The sequence below is a fragment of the Chionomys nivalis genome, chromosome 24 (assembly GCF_950005125.1).
Source record: "Chionomys nivalis chromosome 24, mChiNiv1.1, whole genome shotgun sequence".
NCBI classification, from domain to species: domain Eukaryota; kingdom Metazoa; phylum Chordata; class Mammalia; order Rodentia; family Cricetidae; genus Chionomys; species Chionomys nivalis.
Window position 1 is genome coordinate 38,320,209 of NC_080109.1, and position 18,100 is coordinate 38,338,308.

General features: G+C 49.1%; 1 protein-coding gene across 1 annotated transcript; it reads right to left on the bottom strand.

Annotated features, from left to right (window-relative positions):
• Window positions 1-646: 646 nt before the first annotated feature.
• Kcnmb3 (potassium calcium-activated channel subfamily M regulatory beta subunit 3) lies at window positions 647-16,081 on the bottom strand. The gene is made up of 4 exons (XM_057756739.1): window positions 16,020-16,081; window positions 6,772-6,945; window positions 2,285-2,483; window positions 647-1,066 (listed from the first exon to the last, which is right to left on the bottom strand). The coding sequence occupies exons 1-4, from the start codon at window positions 16,079-16,081 to the stop codon at window positions 647-649; spliced, it is 855 nt and encodes a 284-aa protein (XP_057612722.1).
• Window positions 16,082-18,100: the final 2,019 nt, after the last annotated feature.

The following is an 18,100-nucleotide window of genomic DNA, read 5'->3' on the forward strand; positions in this document are numbered from 1 at the left end:
GGCCTGGCCTGTTTGGTCTTTGTTGTTTTGTCTGCTTGCGTGTTTTGTTTTGTGTGTCTGAGAAATCAAACTCGGGTTCTCACTTTACCAACTGAGCCATCTCTCTAGCTCCCAGTAGCTTTTTCTATGAGAAATGTTTTCACGTGAACTGCACGTGCTGACACTTGAATGCCCGACAGATAGACTCAGTGATGGCTTCCTACATGCCTTACATGCCAGCACATTCCACGGAGAACTGAGGTTACACAGAGAACTGCCTTGAATTCATTTTGCCTCTGAGAAGAAAAGTGCTTCCTGGGCTCGTGTGAAGAAGACTTGAAAAAGATAAACTGTTGAAACTACATGTTTACAGAATAGATAGAAAACACTGAGCATCTGAAGACTGCCTCCCATGTGGAAAGCTGTGGGCCCACCTTTGTCTTTTACACACCAAGTTTGTACGCAGACATGCCTGGTTTTAGTGCTGGGGATCAAATCCAGGGCCTTGTGCGTGCTAGGCACATGTTCTATCTGGAAGCTACGGCCCCAGCTAGGTTTTTCTTAGACAAGATCTGTATATAGCCCAAGCTGACTTTGAACTTGATCCTTCTGCATCAGCCTCCCACATGCTGGGATCACAAGTTTGTTTGACCATACGCCGCACTGCTCAAGTCTTCAGCTGGAGCCTCTCGGGGTGGGAGAGCTGGGGCCGCCTCCTCAGCTCTCTCTTCCTCCCCTGGCTCTGTGCCACACTGCACAGCGAAGCCCTGCGCCTGCCCACGGAAGGTGCTCTGCCTCCTGACTGAACTCTCAGCACTGTGCTGTACTGCTCACACTGAAGGGACAGATGCTGTGTCAGCCTCACCAAGCCAACAATCAGGGCCCCGCCCAGCAAAGTCAGTAAAGGCCAAAATAAGCAATGAAAAACAACCTTGTGGCCGGACTTCCTCAGGACAACTCCCATCTGGTCGTCGGGACTGTAGAAGCAAGTGAAAGTTCCATTTCTGTTATCGAAGAATTCCTTGATGTCCCGGGCACTGTTGAGCAGATCATTCCTGTCTCGGTGACACTTGGGCGTGTAAAAGCACTGGAAGGTTGAAGGAGGGAAAAAGCACTCTCAACAGCGGCCAGCAGTGAGGGCTGCAGGCTGATGCTGGGCTGGGGGTCATGGTGTAGAGCACAGTCGTCTCACATAGTGTGGAGAGAAGGGAAAGGCTGGCAGCAGGCACGGAATGAAATGACCATGTCTGTTAGCTATTGGGCTTCCATGTTGAGGACACTACAGAAATGTGAGGCATGGAGCAAGGGAGATGGCTCAGCAGCAAAAGTGCTGGCTGCCAAACCTGACCCCCTCAGTTCTATCACCAGGATCACATGGTGGAAGGAGAGAACTCATGCCTGTGAGTTATCCTCTGACCTCTACACACCATGGCATGCGTGTCTACACACACACACACACACACACACCCTCTTTAGTGTGTGACTTTAGAAATGACTGTATCCAAAATAGAAAATCAGAAATCATTAGATTAAGTTATAGCATGTCATCTAATAAAACCTTAATATATATGTAACTATGAACTGTAAATCACATGAACCAGTGGTGTAATTTATTCAAACTATAAGTTCTTTAAATGTCTTAATAATTACCACAGGGTGGTAGTAGCGCATGCCTTTAATCCCAGGACTCAGGAGGTAGAGGCAGGTGAATCTGTGAATTCAAGGCCAGCCTGGTCTACAGAGTGAGTTCCAGGACAGCCAGAGTTATCCAAAGAATTCCTGTCTTTTCACCCCTCCACACCCCCCCAAAAAAAGAATTACCAGCTTGGCTGAAGGAAGACTGAATTCATTCACTCTAACCAGGTATACAGCGGGGAGACATTGCCTGCTTAGGACTTCACACTGAACCAGAAGCTGGAATGTACCTCTCCTGTCCAGGTACCCCATTTCTCCAAGACTGTGCAGCTTCCTCTATCCTGATGAATTGCTATGAACATATTCTGAAGGGGCTGGGGCTTTGCTCAGTAGGTAGAGCCCTTGCCTCGCATGCACATTCCTGGCTCAATCCCCAGCCACTTCTCACAAGACTTGGTAATTTCAGTACTTGGGAGGTGGAGCTAGATGATTCCAAAGATCAACATCATCCTTGGCTACATAGCAAGTTTGGGAACATGACCCACACCCTCCAAAAAAGACAATGTTCGCTAGAAGGAAACTGGCTTTCCACGGATGGCCTGTGCCCCACCCAGGACAACACTATGGAAGGGCAGCAGAGAGAACTCTTGAGTTGTCAGATCCATGTTACCTTGGGGTTGCTTCTGACGGCCTCATCATCGTAGTGGAGAAGCACTTTCTGGCCTGAGTGGGTGAGATTTACGAACACCTGCAGACAGGGATACCCACCCTGGTCCTGGCAGCTGCCCTCACAGGTAAAGGTGAAGTCCAGCCAGTCCTCTGCAATGTGCGTGTGGATGGTGGTGCAGTTTGACTCCTCTCTGTTGGAGCTGTGAAATGGAAAGTGCTCTTCTAAGTAGGGGTGTGAGGATTTTAGAGCAGCTACTGGAAAGTCAAATTGTGCCTTCTAAGACACAGCTGAGGTGATGGGCCATCCCATACACCAGCACAGGCATCACATCTTGACCAAGGAATGAATGGCAAAGAGCCAGGTGTCTTCAGCAGCCCTAACACAATCCTGTCAGGCTTCAGACTCACCCAAAGGAGTTCACTTGTTAGCATCAAGACTGCCCAGTGGATTCCAGGGATTCTCTCCCAGAGATTCTAGCTCAGGAGGTCTGAGCTAAAGCCTGAGAGCCTCTATACTAATATTTAATCAGCCAGGTGGTGGTAGCACACGTTTTTAATCCCAGCATCTGGAGAGGCAGAAGCAAGCAGATCTCTGTCAGTTCGAGGCCAGCATGGTCTACAGAGTGAGTTCCAGGATAGCCAGGGCTGCACAGTGAAACCCTGTCTCATCTACCCCACCTCCGAAAATGCAAGTATTAGGAGAAATTAAATACCATTGCTCTAAATACTGAGCCACTTGCCTAGCAAGCACAGAGCTTTGGGTTTGAGCCTCAATAGTAAGCCAGAAGTACTAGTACATTTCTGTGATCCCAGTACTTGGAAAGTGGAGGCAGCATTGGGTGTGAGAAGTTGTCTTGACTGTGATTGATGTTGGACAACCAAGTCCACTGTGGGTAGCACCATCCCTAGGCAGATCGATTGGACCCTATAGGTAAGTTAGCAGAGCATGAACAAGTGAGCCAGAGAGCAAGCCAGCAAGCAGCATTCTCTTCATGGTTCCTGTCCCCAGATTCCTGTCTTCGGTTCCTGTCCTGACTTCCCTCAGTACTAGACTCTGACCTGGAAGTATAATCCAAATAAACTCTTTCCTCCCTTGAGTTGCTTTGGGTCATGATGTTTATCACAGCAACAGAAAGAAAACTAGAGCATTATGGACACCTAGAAGACAAGGCTCTAGGCATGTCTGTAAGGAAGTTTCTAGAAGACCCACACTAACTGAGATTACATTCCATGGACCGGGGTCCTGTGATGTCTATGTGTTACTTTCATTGGTTAATAAAGAAACTGCCTTGGCCCTGATAGGACAGAAAGTTAGGTAGGCGGAGTAGACAGAACAGAATTCTGGGAGAAAGAAAGCCGAGTCAGGCAGTCGCTATGATTCTCCACTCCGAAATGGATGCCCGTTAGACTCATCCTGGTAAGCCACACTCAAATGGCAATACAGATATTAGAAATGGGTTAGATCAATATGTAAGAGCTAGCCAATAAGAGGTTATAACTAATGGGCCAGACAGTGTTTAAAAGAATACAGTTTCCGTGTAATTATTTCGGGGCATAAGCTAGCCATGCGGGCGGCAGGGTGCCAGGAACGTAGCCCGCCGCTCCTAATACTACAGTCCTGGACTGAATAAAGAGAGAAAGACAAACTAACTCACCCCTCTTATTGTCTGTGCCATCCCACCATGTTGGCTTGTGCCCTCAAAGTGGGAGGCAAAATGACACTTTCTTGAGTTGTTTCCCATTAGGTGTTTGGTCACAACATGAGAAACATGACTAACAGATAATCTGTGGACTCTGCTCCCATGAGCCCCTCCTACACACGGCAAAGTGGGCATGTCCCTTTACTCCCACTTACTTTTAAACGAAGTCCCTATCTAGAGTCAGTGCTTCCTACCACACTCTCAATATCAGTCACAAACAACAGTTTTCCTCCAAAGCAAATGTGCCAACATGGAGACAGGTGTGCGTGTGTGTGTGTGTGTGTGCCAGCATGGAGATGTGTGTGTGTGTGTGTGTGTGTGCCAGCCTGGAAACAGGTGTGGGTATGTGCCAGCATGAAGACAGGTGTGGGTATGTGCCAGCCTGGAGACAGGTGTGGGTGTGCCAGCAGAGGCCACAGCAAAATGCTGGGGTGGATAACAGGAGGCAGGTTAGGAGGTGGAGGAGCTAAGACCACACAAGCCGAGTTGTATGGGCAGCTTCTAGGATCCTCTAGGAGGGACCAGGCTCCTGTAAGCACCTAGAAGAGAATTCAGTCCAGCTAACACCGATAGAACTGGGTCAGAGTTCTGCTCTCAAGAGACGTGAACTGCCAATTGTTACGCCACCAAGTGCACAGTGCTCCATTGCAACAGCAACAGAAAGCTCTGGAAATGTCACTGTGACTCCAAACCTGAAGAGAAACACGGTCACTGGAAAATGTTAGGCAAGTGAAAAATTACAGCAATGAAAAGGTATTGGGGAGACGGTAAAGGCATTTGCCACGTGAAGGCTGGTCACCTCAGTGCAATCCCCAAAATCCACATGGTGGAACTAACTCCTAACTGCAGCTCTCAGCAGGAGTGTAAGGCGCTCGTGTGCATGCACACGCACACACACACACTATCAGACAGGAGTGTGGAGCAGACACAATATCAGACATGAGTGTGGTACACACACACACTCGGACGTGTGACACACACTAATAAGCACATTTTAAATTTGAAAACAAAAGTTCTTTCTGAGCTTCTTTCTAGCCTGCTTTTCTGCTTATCTGTTTAAATTCAGTATCTTGAGGTACTACTTTGGAGCTCTGTGTGGATCTGATGGAATGTAAGTGCGCTGATTGGGATCTGGCTCTCTCAGGAACCTCAGAGAGCTGCAGTAGAGTGCCACGGCCCCATACACCAAGGCCTGAACCCTTGAGACATAACAAGGTGGGTTTAGAGCTTGGATGTCACTTCACTAGCTCCATGTCCCTTTGACAATGTGCCTCTCCTTTTATTGCTTGAGAATTTCATTTATGCATGCAATGTGTTTGATCAAAGCCAACACTCTCTGTCTTTCCCATTCCCCTCCCACTTTCCCTCCCGCTTCACGTGTTTGTTGGTTTAACCCACAAAGGCCACTCATCAGTGTGCAGAGTGTAGGACCATCCAGGGGAGCATGGGTGACCTCTCAGGGTGGAGCCCCTGGAGAAACCGACTGCCTCCGGCATCAGCCATCAGTCGCGATAGTTCCTCTGCTAAGGGTGGAGCTTATTCAAGTGTCTCCCATTTGTGCTGGGAGTCTTCTGGCCTGATCTGCAACTCCCGGTCCCTTGGACTGAAAGATGAGGGGTGGAGAGGAAGGTGTGAGTTACCCTAGAAACCTTAACTGCTGTCGGTTAGGGACCACTCCCTCGGATGATAAAGTATAACAAGGTGAGACAGAAATGAGCACTGACTGTCCAGGCAGTGTCTTCACGGCTCTCATCAAGCGATTTCCAGAAATACTTAGAAAATAGAACTAACATGAGTTGCAGATTGACCTCAATTTACAGCAGATAGCCTGCAACCATCTCCCTGACACCTCGCATGTTTAAAGAGCAGTCGAGGGGCTGGACAGATGGCTCCGCAGTTAAGATCACATGCTCCTCTTCCAGAAGACCCAAGTTTGATTCCCAGCATTCATCAGCCAGCTCAAAAGCCCCTGAAACTCAACTACCAGGGACCGGACACCCCTGGTTTCCAAGGGTGGAGACACGTTCATACACATGTTTCATAACAAAAGTCTCAAAAAAAACTTCTGAGGTTCTCAGAATGTCTCAGAGGGGATAGGCACCTGCCTCCAAGCCTGAAGCATGACCCCAAGCCCTTGGACCCACATGGTGGAGGGAGAGAGCTGACTCCCCAAAGTCGTTTTTCACATGGCTAGCTGGTACACACTCTCCCTCTCCCTGAATCTGCCTGTATGTGCACATGTGTATGTAAACACCCGTTCCTTCAGCTCACATAGGCATATGAAATGCAGCCCTGTGCCTCTTTAAAGGTGAGGGGAAATGGCTAACAGGAAAAGGAGAGAGCACTGAAGAAATACTAAGAGCTACAAATGTCTCCCTCGGAGGTCACACAATCCTTTATGGTGACAAGAATGAGCTGGACTCAGAGCATCCGAGTAGCCAGTGCCGCTTAGGGAGCAAGCAGATGTAAGATTCCAGTAAGAGACCTAGCTGAGCAGGAGCAGAGCGAAGTTTCTTCTGCTGGTGATACCGGAGAGAAAGCTGGACTGGCATCTCCTAGCAGGGTGCTTTTGTGCTACCAACCACGCCAGTCTCAACTGGCAATGAGACCGTGTGCAGAAACACATGCGAACTGTGGATGTGGGGTAACTCAGGAATGCTTCACAGCGCCTTCTGCGCCCCACACTGTCCCCAGCATTGACAAGCGAGCCCAGGGTGTGCCCAGGAGAATGGACTCCAGGGCCGGGCTGGGCCCATCCGGGAGCTCTGGGTATTGACCTGTGTCTCACCTGAGCATGAAAGGCTTCAACACCGTGGTCCCCAGCAGGAAGAACATTGGCACAGAGGAGGCCATCATGACGATGCCCAGCAGCATGGCACGGTCCTCTCCCGCGCTTGATGGAAGTTTCGGGTGCACCTTCAGCGGGTCTCCATCACTTCTGCCTGAAGCTGCAAGTGCTGGCCTTTGGGGTAAGTCAAGAAGGATGCTGTGTGAGCTTAAGAGAGCTCAGGCGTTTACCATGTGGCCAACCTGAGTCTGGCTCACTAAAGTCATAGACAGCTTCCTGCAGTGCCCCAGATCCCACACCCAGACCTCAGAATGGGCGCCATCAATATAAGCCAATATGATACGTTGTCAAATATTTTTAAGATATAAAAAGCTGGGTGTGGCGCAATTTACATTATATTGGCAAATCAGCTTGTTGAAAGCGGACTCTGGGACTCACACCAGGTGGCTCACAACTGCTTCTAACTAGTGTCAGGGAACCCGAGGCCCTCTTTTAGATTTCATAGACACCTACATGATAGGTGCACATACAGACAAGTGGGCACACACACACAAACACACATACACACAAAGCAAACAAAAATAAAACTTTAAGTTCTTTCTTTTTTAAGTAAGAAAAAAGGGAGGGAAGGAGAAACTGTAACAAGATTAGGGGCCGCTGTGCCAGGTGGCATCTCAGGAGAGCCATCGTATCCATGACTAGAACAGAATCAGTCGCCTGGCTATGGCTCTCGGTCATCACCTGGAATGCAGGTTCTGGGCCTGCTTGTCTTTCAGTGGCCTCTATGGCCTTTCTGAGTGTGATTTCTCCATATTCCTAAGAACTCTGCATAGAGAGCACAGCTGCAAAAACCACGTTCACAATGACCTGGGACAAGAGGTTGCCCCCCATCACCTGGGTGAGACAGCATGCCCTTGGTCTGGTCTACTGCTCACAGGTTCAAGGTCCCTCCCTGATGGAGGAGGGTCATCTGTCTATGTGTTACTTTCATTTGTTAATAAAGAGACTGCCTTGGCTTTTCAATAGGGCAGAAAAGTGGGTGGAGTAGACAGAACAGAATGATGGGAGGAAGAAGGCCGAGAGGCAGACGCCATAGCTCTCCTCTCCGAGATGGACGCAGGTTAGAATCTTCCGGTAAGCCACCACCTTGTGGTGCTACACACATTAATAGAAATGGGTTAATCAAGATGTGAGAGTTAGCCAGTAAGAGGCTAGAGCTAATGGGCCAGGCAGTGTTGAAATGAATACAATTTGTGTATTGCTATTTCGGGTGTTAAGCTAGCCATGCGGGAGCCGGGCGGGATGAAAAGCAGGCCTGCTCGCCTCATCACTACACCTCCCCTCCCCATACCATCCCTCCCTCTTTGAACAAACCCGTGTCCCTCCTGTCCTGGGAACTGAGATAATCCATTCACAGGGATGTCTGCTGAGTGGTGAGGCCATCACAGTTAGACATGCATCCAGCCACGCAAGCATCTGCTTGCTCTTTTCTGTTTTTTTTTTCTTCCTGATGTGTTATTGTTTGCTAACACTTTAAAATCATGACAGTTCTCATTAAAATACTTATTTCTCACTTCGCCAGGTCAGCCTCCATCCATTCCCATTCCAAGCCGAAAAGATGCAGCTCCAAGCGTGGGAACTCAGACCCCCCATTCTGCTGAGAAAGCTTCTGAAGTTTAGAGCCAGGCGAAAGTCCCGTGGAAGGAACTGCCAGCTGTGTTTTGCTTTACTTTGCTTTCCTAAAGCATATGCCGTGCTTGATCTCATCCCCTTGCTCCTTCCCGTCTCCTCACTGCTGGCACTGCAGACTGTGACGGTGGAGAGCCCAGACTATCCTGGACCCAGTGCTGAGAAGAACATCTTTCTCTCTGGCTAATGCCACTGTGGGTCCCAGAAAGACTTGCTTGAGAGAGGTTCTGTTTTGTTGGTTTTGGTTTTGGACAACTTGCAACAATCACTTCTTTCCTTCCACCACGTGGACTCTAGAAACTGAATTCAGGTTACCAGGGGTGGTGTTTGGTACCATTTCCCATTGAGTGATTTTACCAGCACTGCTTGGCAATTTTTAATTCCCTGCCCCCGCCCCGTGTGTGTGTGAGAGAGAGAGAGACAGACACACACAGAGAGAGAGAGAGAGAGAGAGAGAGAGAGAGAGAGAGAGAGAGAGAGAGAGAGTGAGAAAGAACATTTTGGTACACACCTCCATGTGGGATCAGAGAACATGTCTCTTTCATTTTCTTCTCTTTCCTTTCCTCCCCCCCCCCCCCCGCCCCCGAGACAAGGTTTCTCTGTTTAACAGTCCTGGCCGTCCTGGAACTAGTTCTTGTAGACCAGGCCAGCCTCGAACTCACAGAGATCTGCCTGTGTCTGCCTCCCAGGTGCTGGGATTAAAGGCGTGCACCACCACTGCCTGGCTTCTTTCATTTTCGTTTAAGCACTCCATATGCCAGGCTAGGAGCCTCTGGAGATTCCCCTGTGTGAGCCTCCCATTTCAATATAAGAGCACTGGGGCTGGGCAGGGGTGGCACGGGTCTTTAATCCCAGCACTTGAGAGGGAGAGACAGGCAAATCTGTGAGTTCGAGGCCAACCTGGTCTACAGTTCCAGGACAGCCAGGACTGTTTCACAGAGAAAAACAAAAAACCGAAACAACAACAACAACCACTGGGATTTCAGACGCCGAGCACTGAACCTAGCTTTTACATGGGCTCAGGAGGGTTGAAGTCAAGTCCGCATGCGTGCACAAGTGTTTCACCCACTGAACCATCTCTCCCCGCCTCTCCCCTTTCTGTTTGAAACATGATCTCTCCGTGGAACCTGGGGCTGTGGCTCCAACTGGCCAGCAAGCCTGGAGATGCTCCTGTGCTGGCCTCCAGCAGTGTCTGGGTTTTTGTGTCTTCTGAGGGATCAAGCATGGGTCCTCGCGCTGTACCAACTGAGCTGTCGCCCCAGCCCTTTCTGCGGTACTTTTAACATTCTCGCCGCATACACTCCATGAAAACGGCCTGACTTGCCAGATCCTGCTCATCCCAGGTCGGATAGGTCGTCCCTTCTACTTCTGCCTACTTTATACCAAGTATGTGTGGGAAACTGGCAGTCACAGAGCGCCGCTGTAAGGAAGTGACTTCATAGAGAGTGTGATAATGTAGTCACTGAAAAGTGGCATATAGATTCCCTTTTGAGAGGATAGTTTATACAGTAACACAGAGGACATCGGGTAGAGGGGAACTAGAATACTGTCTGCATTCAACAGACTGATTATCTTATGACTATAAAAGTAATAGGCTTCTACTTCAGCCGCGTGGCAAACTGCGTACCTACCCCAACTGAGTACACAGTTAACGTAGACTAAACCTTAAAAATAAAGAGAAAGCCACAAAGGACTAAAAGCATCTGAAAATGGGAACCCTAGCTTGGGCATCTTACTATAAGCTTGTAGAACCCACCCCCAGGAAGCTGAGGTAGGAAGACCATGAGTTTGAGGCTGGCCCAGACAAGATTGTATTTTATTTAAAAAAGAAGAGAGAGAGAGAGAGAGAGAGGGAGGGAGGGAGGAAGGAAGGAAGGAAGGGAAAAATGAAAGAAAAAGCCCATAGAACAAAAAACAGAGTAAAGTTTCACCTTCTGGGACCCAGGTTTGTGGGGTGACAGGGACTGATGCCACACCCAGGTCTACCCAAGCACAGAATTTAATTCACCACCCAGCTGGAGCCTGGACTCCAAAGGATCTGAGATCCAATGTCAGGGAATGCAGACGTGATACACATACCATTTCACGGGAACCCACATTAGAACCCTTTCTAAACCAGGATGCAGAGGAGAGGAAGGGCATCCCAGCTGCCCCTGGAGTGTCAGCAATCCTTGGGGACTTGGCGATCAGTGTTCCGGCTCTACATTTGCTTGTGTGGTTGGTTGATTAATTGCTTAAGCCAGGGTCTTCCTCTGTGAATAGGCTGGCCTTGAACTTATGATCCTTCTACTTCAGCTCTCTTGCAGAGAACCTGAGTTTGGTTCCAAGCACCTGTGTTAAAAATGTACAACTGCCTCTAAATCCAGATCTGAGGGATCTGACACTCTATTCTGGGCTCCAAGGGCACACACACACACACGGCGGGGGAGGAGAGAACATTGATATGAACCTTAAAAATCTATATTAAGCCGGGCGGTGGTGGCGCACGCCTTTAATCCCAGCACTCGGGAGGCAGAGACAGGCGGATCTCTGTGAGTTCGAGACCAGCCTGGTCTACAAGAGCTAGTTCCAGGACAGACTCCAAAAAAAAAAATCTATATTAAATGTAAAGATGGTATAACATTGATTAATTCTTCTGGAAGATTCAGTTCTAATTTATATATACCCAGTATTACTGCCTCATTCACAGAAGTGTGATAAACAGACACAATTCACTGTCTTATTTGACATCTTTTTACACCCTCTGTAAGTGGTTCATAAACGAAGATATGAAAGGGTCTGGAGATGTGTCTCATCACTTAGAGCATTTATCGCTCTTACAGAGGATCTGGGTTTGGTTCCCATCACCCATACAGTGACTCACAACCATCCATAACTCCAGGTCCAGGGCATCCGAAGCCCACGTTTTACCTCCAAGGGCACCAAGAACACACATGGTGCACATGAATACATGTAGTCAAAACATTCATACATACTTTTTTTAATATTTATTTATTATGTATACAATATTCTGTCTGTGTGTATGCCTGAAGGCCAGAAGAGGGCACCAGACCCCGTTACAGATGGTTGTGAGCCACCATGTGGTTGCTGGGAATTGAACTCAGAACCTTTGGAAGTGCAGGCAATGCTCTTAACCTCTGAGCCATCTCTCCAGTCCCCTCATACACACTTTTTAAAAGTCCAAAAGCCTTTTAGAAAGTGAAGAAGCATAAGGGATCAAAGCAATCTCTTCTCTAGGAGATGGATGTGGGCTGCACATTCTCCGTGAGCACAGACAGTTATGACCTGGTCACAGAATGGACCATGAAAATCAGTGAGTGTGACTCACCTTCCAGCTCATCAGTGTGGGAAACCTGAACACTGCGGGGAAATTGAAAGGGAACATTCTCTCTCTCTCTCTCTCTCTCTCTCTCCTTCCTTCCTTCCCTCCCTCCTTCCTTCCTTGCTTTTTCTTTGTTAAGACTTGTTAACACACAAGCGCACACACGCACACACACGTGCGCATGCTTGAGTGAGTGCCGACAGAGGCAGAGAGAGAGGCATTGATCCCATTGGAGCTGGGGTTACAGGTGCTTGTGAGCTGCCTAATGTGGGCCGGGAACTGAACCTCAGCCCTTTGCAAGAGCAGTGGGCAATGTTACCTACTGAACCATCATCTCTCCAGCCCCAAGTCTGTCATTAAAAGAAAAATTACTTTTATATGTATAAATGTTTTTCCTTCATGTGTTTTGTGCACCATATTCATGCCTGGTGCCACTGGAGGCCAGAAGAAGCCATTGGATCCCCTGGAACTGGAGCTACAGGGGATTGCAAGGCACTGGGTGGGTGCTGGGAAGCAAACCTGGTCCTTTGGAAGAGCAGCCAATGCTCTTAACTACTTCGCCATTTCTCCAGCTCCTCCAGCTTGTCGTTTTAAGTACAATTCCCTTCCTGGGTTATTCTTGTCTTTATATTCTTTTAAACAAATCTGACCAATTAGATCATTTAGGGTTTTTTATTATTGTATTTCTTGTTTAATTTCTATGTGATTAGCAATTCTTTGTAAAGAATTTTTTCTACTAATGGTTTAACATCAGTCCGTCAGTCAGATAAGATGTCCAGTTCTTTTTTTTTTTTTTTTTTTTTTGGTTTTTCGAGACAGGGTTTCTCTGTGGTTTTGGAGCCTGTCCTGGAACTAGCTCTTGTAGACCAGGCTGGTCTTGAACTCACAGAGATCTGCCTGCCTCTGCCTCCCGAGTGCGCCACCACCGCCCGGCTAAGATGTCCAGTTGTTGCCTGCATCCCCCGAGTTGGATGTTATTAGCTTGTCCTCAGTTGCTAAGACTGTAAAGGCCCCGTCTGGGATGAACTAAGTGGAATTTCAAGCACTTTTTGTCCCAGGATCTCAAAGTGGTTAAGAATGGTCTCATCTAGTCAGTGAGATGAGTCAATAGCATTTATCTTTTGCCAAGAATATTCGTATTCTGGAGACATCAACAAATGTCCTCTGTGGCACTATCATCCTTTCCTGTCCTCCCACCCAGTCCTCCCTGGCCTGTCCTCCCTGTCATCCTCCCAGCCCTGCCCACCAAGCCCTATTCACACTGCCCTGTCCTCCCTATTTTACTCCTGCCCTGTCCTCCCTATCGTACTCCAGCCCTGTCCTCCCTATTGTACTCCTGCCCTGTCCTTGCTGCACTGTTCACCCTGCCCTGTCCTCCCTATGCTGTCTATCCTGCCCTGTCCTCCCTGCCCAGTCCTCCCTGCCCTGTCCTCCCTATCGTACTCCTGCCCAGTCCTCCCTGCCCTGTCCTCCTTGCCCAGTCCTCCCTGCCCTATCCTCCTTCTCTATCCTCCTGCTCTATCCTCCCTACCCAGTCCTCCCTGCCCTGTCCTCCCTGCCCTATCCTCCTGCTGTCCTCCCTGCCTAGTCTTCCCTGCTCAGTCCTCCCTACACAGTCCTCCCTGCCCAGTCCTCCCTATGCAGTCCTCCCTGCCCAGTCCTCCCTATGCAGTCCTCCCTGCCCAATCCTCCCTGCCCTGTACTCCTTGCCCAGTCCTTCCTACACAGTCCTCCCTGCTCAATCCTCCCTACCCAATCCTCCCTGCCCAATCCTCCCTACCCAGTCCTCCCTGCCCTGTCCTCCCTACCCAGTCCTTCCTACCCTGTCCTCCCTGCCCAATCCTCCCTACCCAATCCTCCCTGCCCAATCCTCCCTACCCTGTCCTCCCTACCCAGTCCTCCCTGCCCTGTCCTCCCTGCCCAGTCCTCCATGCCCAATCCTCCCTGCCCTTTACTCCCTGCCCTGTCCTCCCTACCCAATCCTTCCTGCCCTGTCCTCCCTACCCAGTCCTCCCTGCCCTGTCCTCCTTGCCCAATCCTCCCTACCCAATCCTCCCTGCCCAATCCTCCCTACACAGTCCTCCCTACCCTATCTTCCCTGCCCAATCCTGCCTGCCCTGTCCTCCTTCCCTACTCAGTCCTCCCTGCAGAGGGCAACTTTCCCACCAGTCCTGAGCACAGCAGCAGTTCCAGTGCGCATGAGCAGGCTAGCTGCTGGCTGCCTAGCTTTCTGGGTGTGATCAGGACAGAAGCCAGCAGCCTTGCCCTTTGACATGGGAACTGTGTAAGAACTGTTCCTTAAAGGCTCACTGTAGCTCTGCCACATGTCACAATTCACCTGGCAAGAATTCCCTGGCATTTGTGACTCTGGGCATGGGGCATATTCAACTAGCACCTTCTGGAAATTGGTTTCTGTTTAAAAAAAAAAAAAAGAGGCTTTGGTCCTTCTGGTTTAATTACAAAACTGCTTAACTTTTTTTTTTTTTTCGAAACAGCAGATGAGGTTGAATAAAGCCACCACCAGGTTCAGGGTGTGAGCAAAGAACACTATCCAGCTCTGCATATCAGGAATAAAAGTGAGATGCAGGTGCATGGGACAGACTGACTGTCTCCCTTGTCGTGAGCAGTGTGGGGACAGACTGTCTTCCACATCGTGAGCAGTGCGGGGACAGACTGACTGTCTTCCATGTCATGAGCAGTGCAGGGACAGACTGACTGTCTTCCACATCGTGAGCAGTGCAGGGACAGACTGTCTTCCACGTTGTGAGCAGTGTGGGGACAGACTGACTGTCTTCCACATCGTGAGCAGTGCAGGGACAGACTGACTGTCTTCTATGTCGTGAGCAGTGCCGGGGACAGACTGACTGTCTCCCATGTCATGAGCAGTGCAGGGATAGACTGACTGTCTTCTATGTCATGAGCAGCATCTCAACTTTCACTTGCTGGCTTGGTTGCTGCTCAGTCTCCGCCATGCAGAGACTCATTGTAATTGCTCATAAACGCATTAGTCCATAGGTAGAAGACTTTCTTTGCTCTGTGGTCTGACCCTCCTACCTGCCTGAATCTCATCCCCAACCCATCCGACCACCTCCCTCTTCTTCACGCCCCATCCCAGGAGGGTAGTTAAAGTGGGTGGTGAGCTGGTACCCAGCTTCTACTAGCAAGCTTCCTGTGGTGGGAGAGCTCGGCCTCAAGGTGTTTCCCTCCCAAGAACATGCCAGCACATCTTTAATATCTCTTTACTCAAAACCCCGGCACTGTTCTCCTTTCCTCTGCCCGTTGCTGACTGTACTGCTGCCCCAGCTCTAGGACAGGTGTGGGAGCCCCACTTCCCTGAAGCTTAAAACTCTTCTGCTTTGCACACCCTGGGGGAGCTGGGGCCCTAAAATGATCCTTTTCACTTCCTCCTCTCTGCAGCATAGCTGGGTGGTGCGCACCTGCCACCTCTGTACTGGGGAAGTGGGAACAGGAAGATCAGGAGTTCAAGGTCAGCCTCAGAAAGTTTGCAGTCAAACCTGGGCTACAGGAGACCCTGTCTCAAAAAACAAAAACCAACCAAACAAACACCCCCTCAACTAACAAAATCCAAAATAATAATATAAAAAAGCTAATGTACACAGGACACACAGTCTTACCTAGTTTAGAGAGTTCAAGGATGGTTTACCCCTGTGCTAGGGCACACATAGATAAGTGTCACTATTTCAAGATAAGAAGAAGGGTGGCAGACACCCAGAATCTTACAGCTGCCTAGATGGGGAGCTGGCACCCGAGTCTGGATCACCAAGACTTCACCACTGAGACCAAGGCTAATGTCATTTCTTCATTTCTTCACACAAAAGGCATTGAGCACTGCCTGAGAGCTGGGATCCAGAGCCCACACCGCCTGCCTCCATCACCCGTGCTCCAGGTACATTGGTCCATACCTGTAATCCCAGCACTGGGGAAGTGGAGGCAGGAAGATCATTCTTAACTGTATAGAGAACTTGGGGCCAGCTAGTCTACCTGGGTTCCTGTCTCAAAACGACAACCAAAGGTGGTGGTGGGATGGGGTAGGAGGTATATGGGGGAGGGGTTGGGGAATAAGAGGGTGTAGTTTGCGGGTACCTGGGAGGCATTGCAACCTGGCCTCCTCAAAGCACCTACCAAGCTGAGCCTCCAATCTCAGCCTGTCCTCTAGAAGTGCACATAGCTTGTTCGGCAGGATGAACTCTAGTGGGAGATTCAGGTGGGGACTTACCTCCCCTGGCGCCTCCGGCCACCCTGCAGTGTGATTTGGACCGGGATGCTGAAGGGCTGCATGAGGCCTGCGGCTGGCCAGAATGGATGCTGCTTGCCCGAGCCGTGCCCTTCTAGAACTCAGGAAGCTTGAGCATCATCAGAAATGGGGTCCCAGAGGGAGTTCCCAACTCCCTGCCTAGCCACAGCCACCAGGAGCTCTCTCTCGTTCGTCCAGAGCTGCAGGACTTGTAGAAGTTTCCTAGAGAGGTGGGGGACTCAGGCAGTCTGGCTGGGCTGGCAGGCAAAGCAAAGCACTCGGGCACAGAGGCTCATGACGTTACCTGTGCGATTCTGCAGTCGACCAGTCTCCCCCAACATTGCCTGGCACCTGCACCACCTGTCACCTGTGCTTCCTCTGAGGCCACAAGCCTTCCTCTGAGGCATTGTCATAGAGACCAAAAGGCTATGGAAAGTCCCGAGCCTTCAGGGACTTGATGTAATTGGAGACAGACATACCTAATACATTGCACATAACAAGAGGACACAGTCCTTTTTTTCAAAAATTATGTGAGGGTACAGGTTTAACATAGCAGCTTTTCTGGTTAGTTGTCTGTTCTGGTTAAAAGAATTAGCTTTACAATCCTGCAAAATGACTCAGTAGGTAAAGGGTCATTTGGCCAAGACTGGGTGACCTGGGTTCTGTGACCAGACAACAGGAAAAGGTGGAAAGAGAGAGCCAACTCCACACACCTACACAAACAGATCATGAGCATGCACTCAATAGTCATAATATTAATCAATTTAATCCTTAAAATTAGATTTACAGCAGACACAATAGCACACACCTCTGTTTCCAGTAAGAAGGTAGAGGCAAGAGGGTCAGAGTTCAGAGTCACCCTCAACCTCAGAGTGAGTTTGAGAAAGTCCTGTGCTACATGAGAATTCTATCTCCAAAACCATCATTACATTTATATCATTTATATCATTACCTGATTTTCCAGAATTTCTAAGACTCAGCGATGGGCTAGAGAATTGGCTCAGTGATTAAGAGCACTGGCTGCTGTTCCAGAAGACTCAGGTTCAATTTCCAGCACCCATATGGTCCTCACAACCACCTGTACCTCTAGTCTTATGGCATCCAATGCCCTCTTCTGTCCTCTGTGGGCACCAGGCATATATATGGTACATCAACATACAGCCAGAGAAAACATTCATACACATAAAGTTAAACAAAAAAATGAAAAACAAAGCAATATTGTCCCTGGAAGAACAACTTAAATGAGGAAGAATTTAGTTTGGATTTTTGACTTTGTCAGTGTGAGACAGTCATCGCTGAGCTATAGGAAGCACGGAGGTCCTTGTTCTCATAGATAAGCACCAGCAGAACCAAGAACATCCAATACACGGGATTGTCTCTTCAAGGGAGAGACAAGACGTACAATCTGTTTTCTGCCCAGAAGGCTGGGGTGGATGTGGTTAATAGCCTGATGACCTTTTCAGAATTTGTGTAGCCAAGGCCACCCCACATCCTCCCTCAGACCCTAAACTTGAGATTGTTTTCTTATTTACTCTATAGGAGGTATCTTTATGGAAGACATCGCTTGTACTTTATAAAAAAGTTTCAAAGTAAGCAAGTCTTAAGCTTTGGACACATGGGACTGAGCTCACTATAACCAAGAAACTCTTTCCCAAACTGTGCTGCATTTAAATATGCCTAGAATAAACTACTCAGGGCCAGACTCTCAAAGTTGAAGCAACACCAGCATATAGGCATATACCACCACATATACCAGAGGTAGAAGCAGAGGCAGGTTAATCTCGATGAGTTCGAAACCAGTCTGGTCTAAATAATGAGTTCCAGGATATTCCAATTATGTAGCGAGATCCTGTCCAAGAAAAAAATGTTAGGACAGCAAGAAGGGAGGCCTGGACAGAAGCCTGCCCACGGGCAAAGCAGAGGCTGCTGGGAGAGAGTACGCATGCCCAGCCATCTGCCTTCTGCTTCAACTGGCACTAGAGTCACCACGCCCTCTAGGCCTGTGGTCAGCAGTGCAGGCCTAGCAGTAACATTTCAGAAAGGGTCTAGTGAGTCAACACATT

Bases quoted from the DNA above. Each gene is read 5' to 3' on its own strand.
- Kcnmb3 (XM_057756739.1), bottom strand. From the start codon at position 16,081: ATGCAGCCCTTCAGCATCCCGGTCCAAATCACACTGCAGGGTGGCCGG. The intron at 6,946-16,019 runs GTAAGTCCCCAC...CTTACCCCAAAG, and splicing joins GGCCGGAGGCGCCAGGGGAG to GCCAGCACTTGCAGCTTCAG. The intron at 1,067-2,284 runs GTAACATGGATC...TCAACCTTCCAG, and splicing joins CCGTCAGAAGCAACCCCAAG to TGCTTTTACACGCCCAAGTG.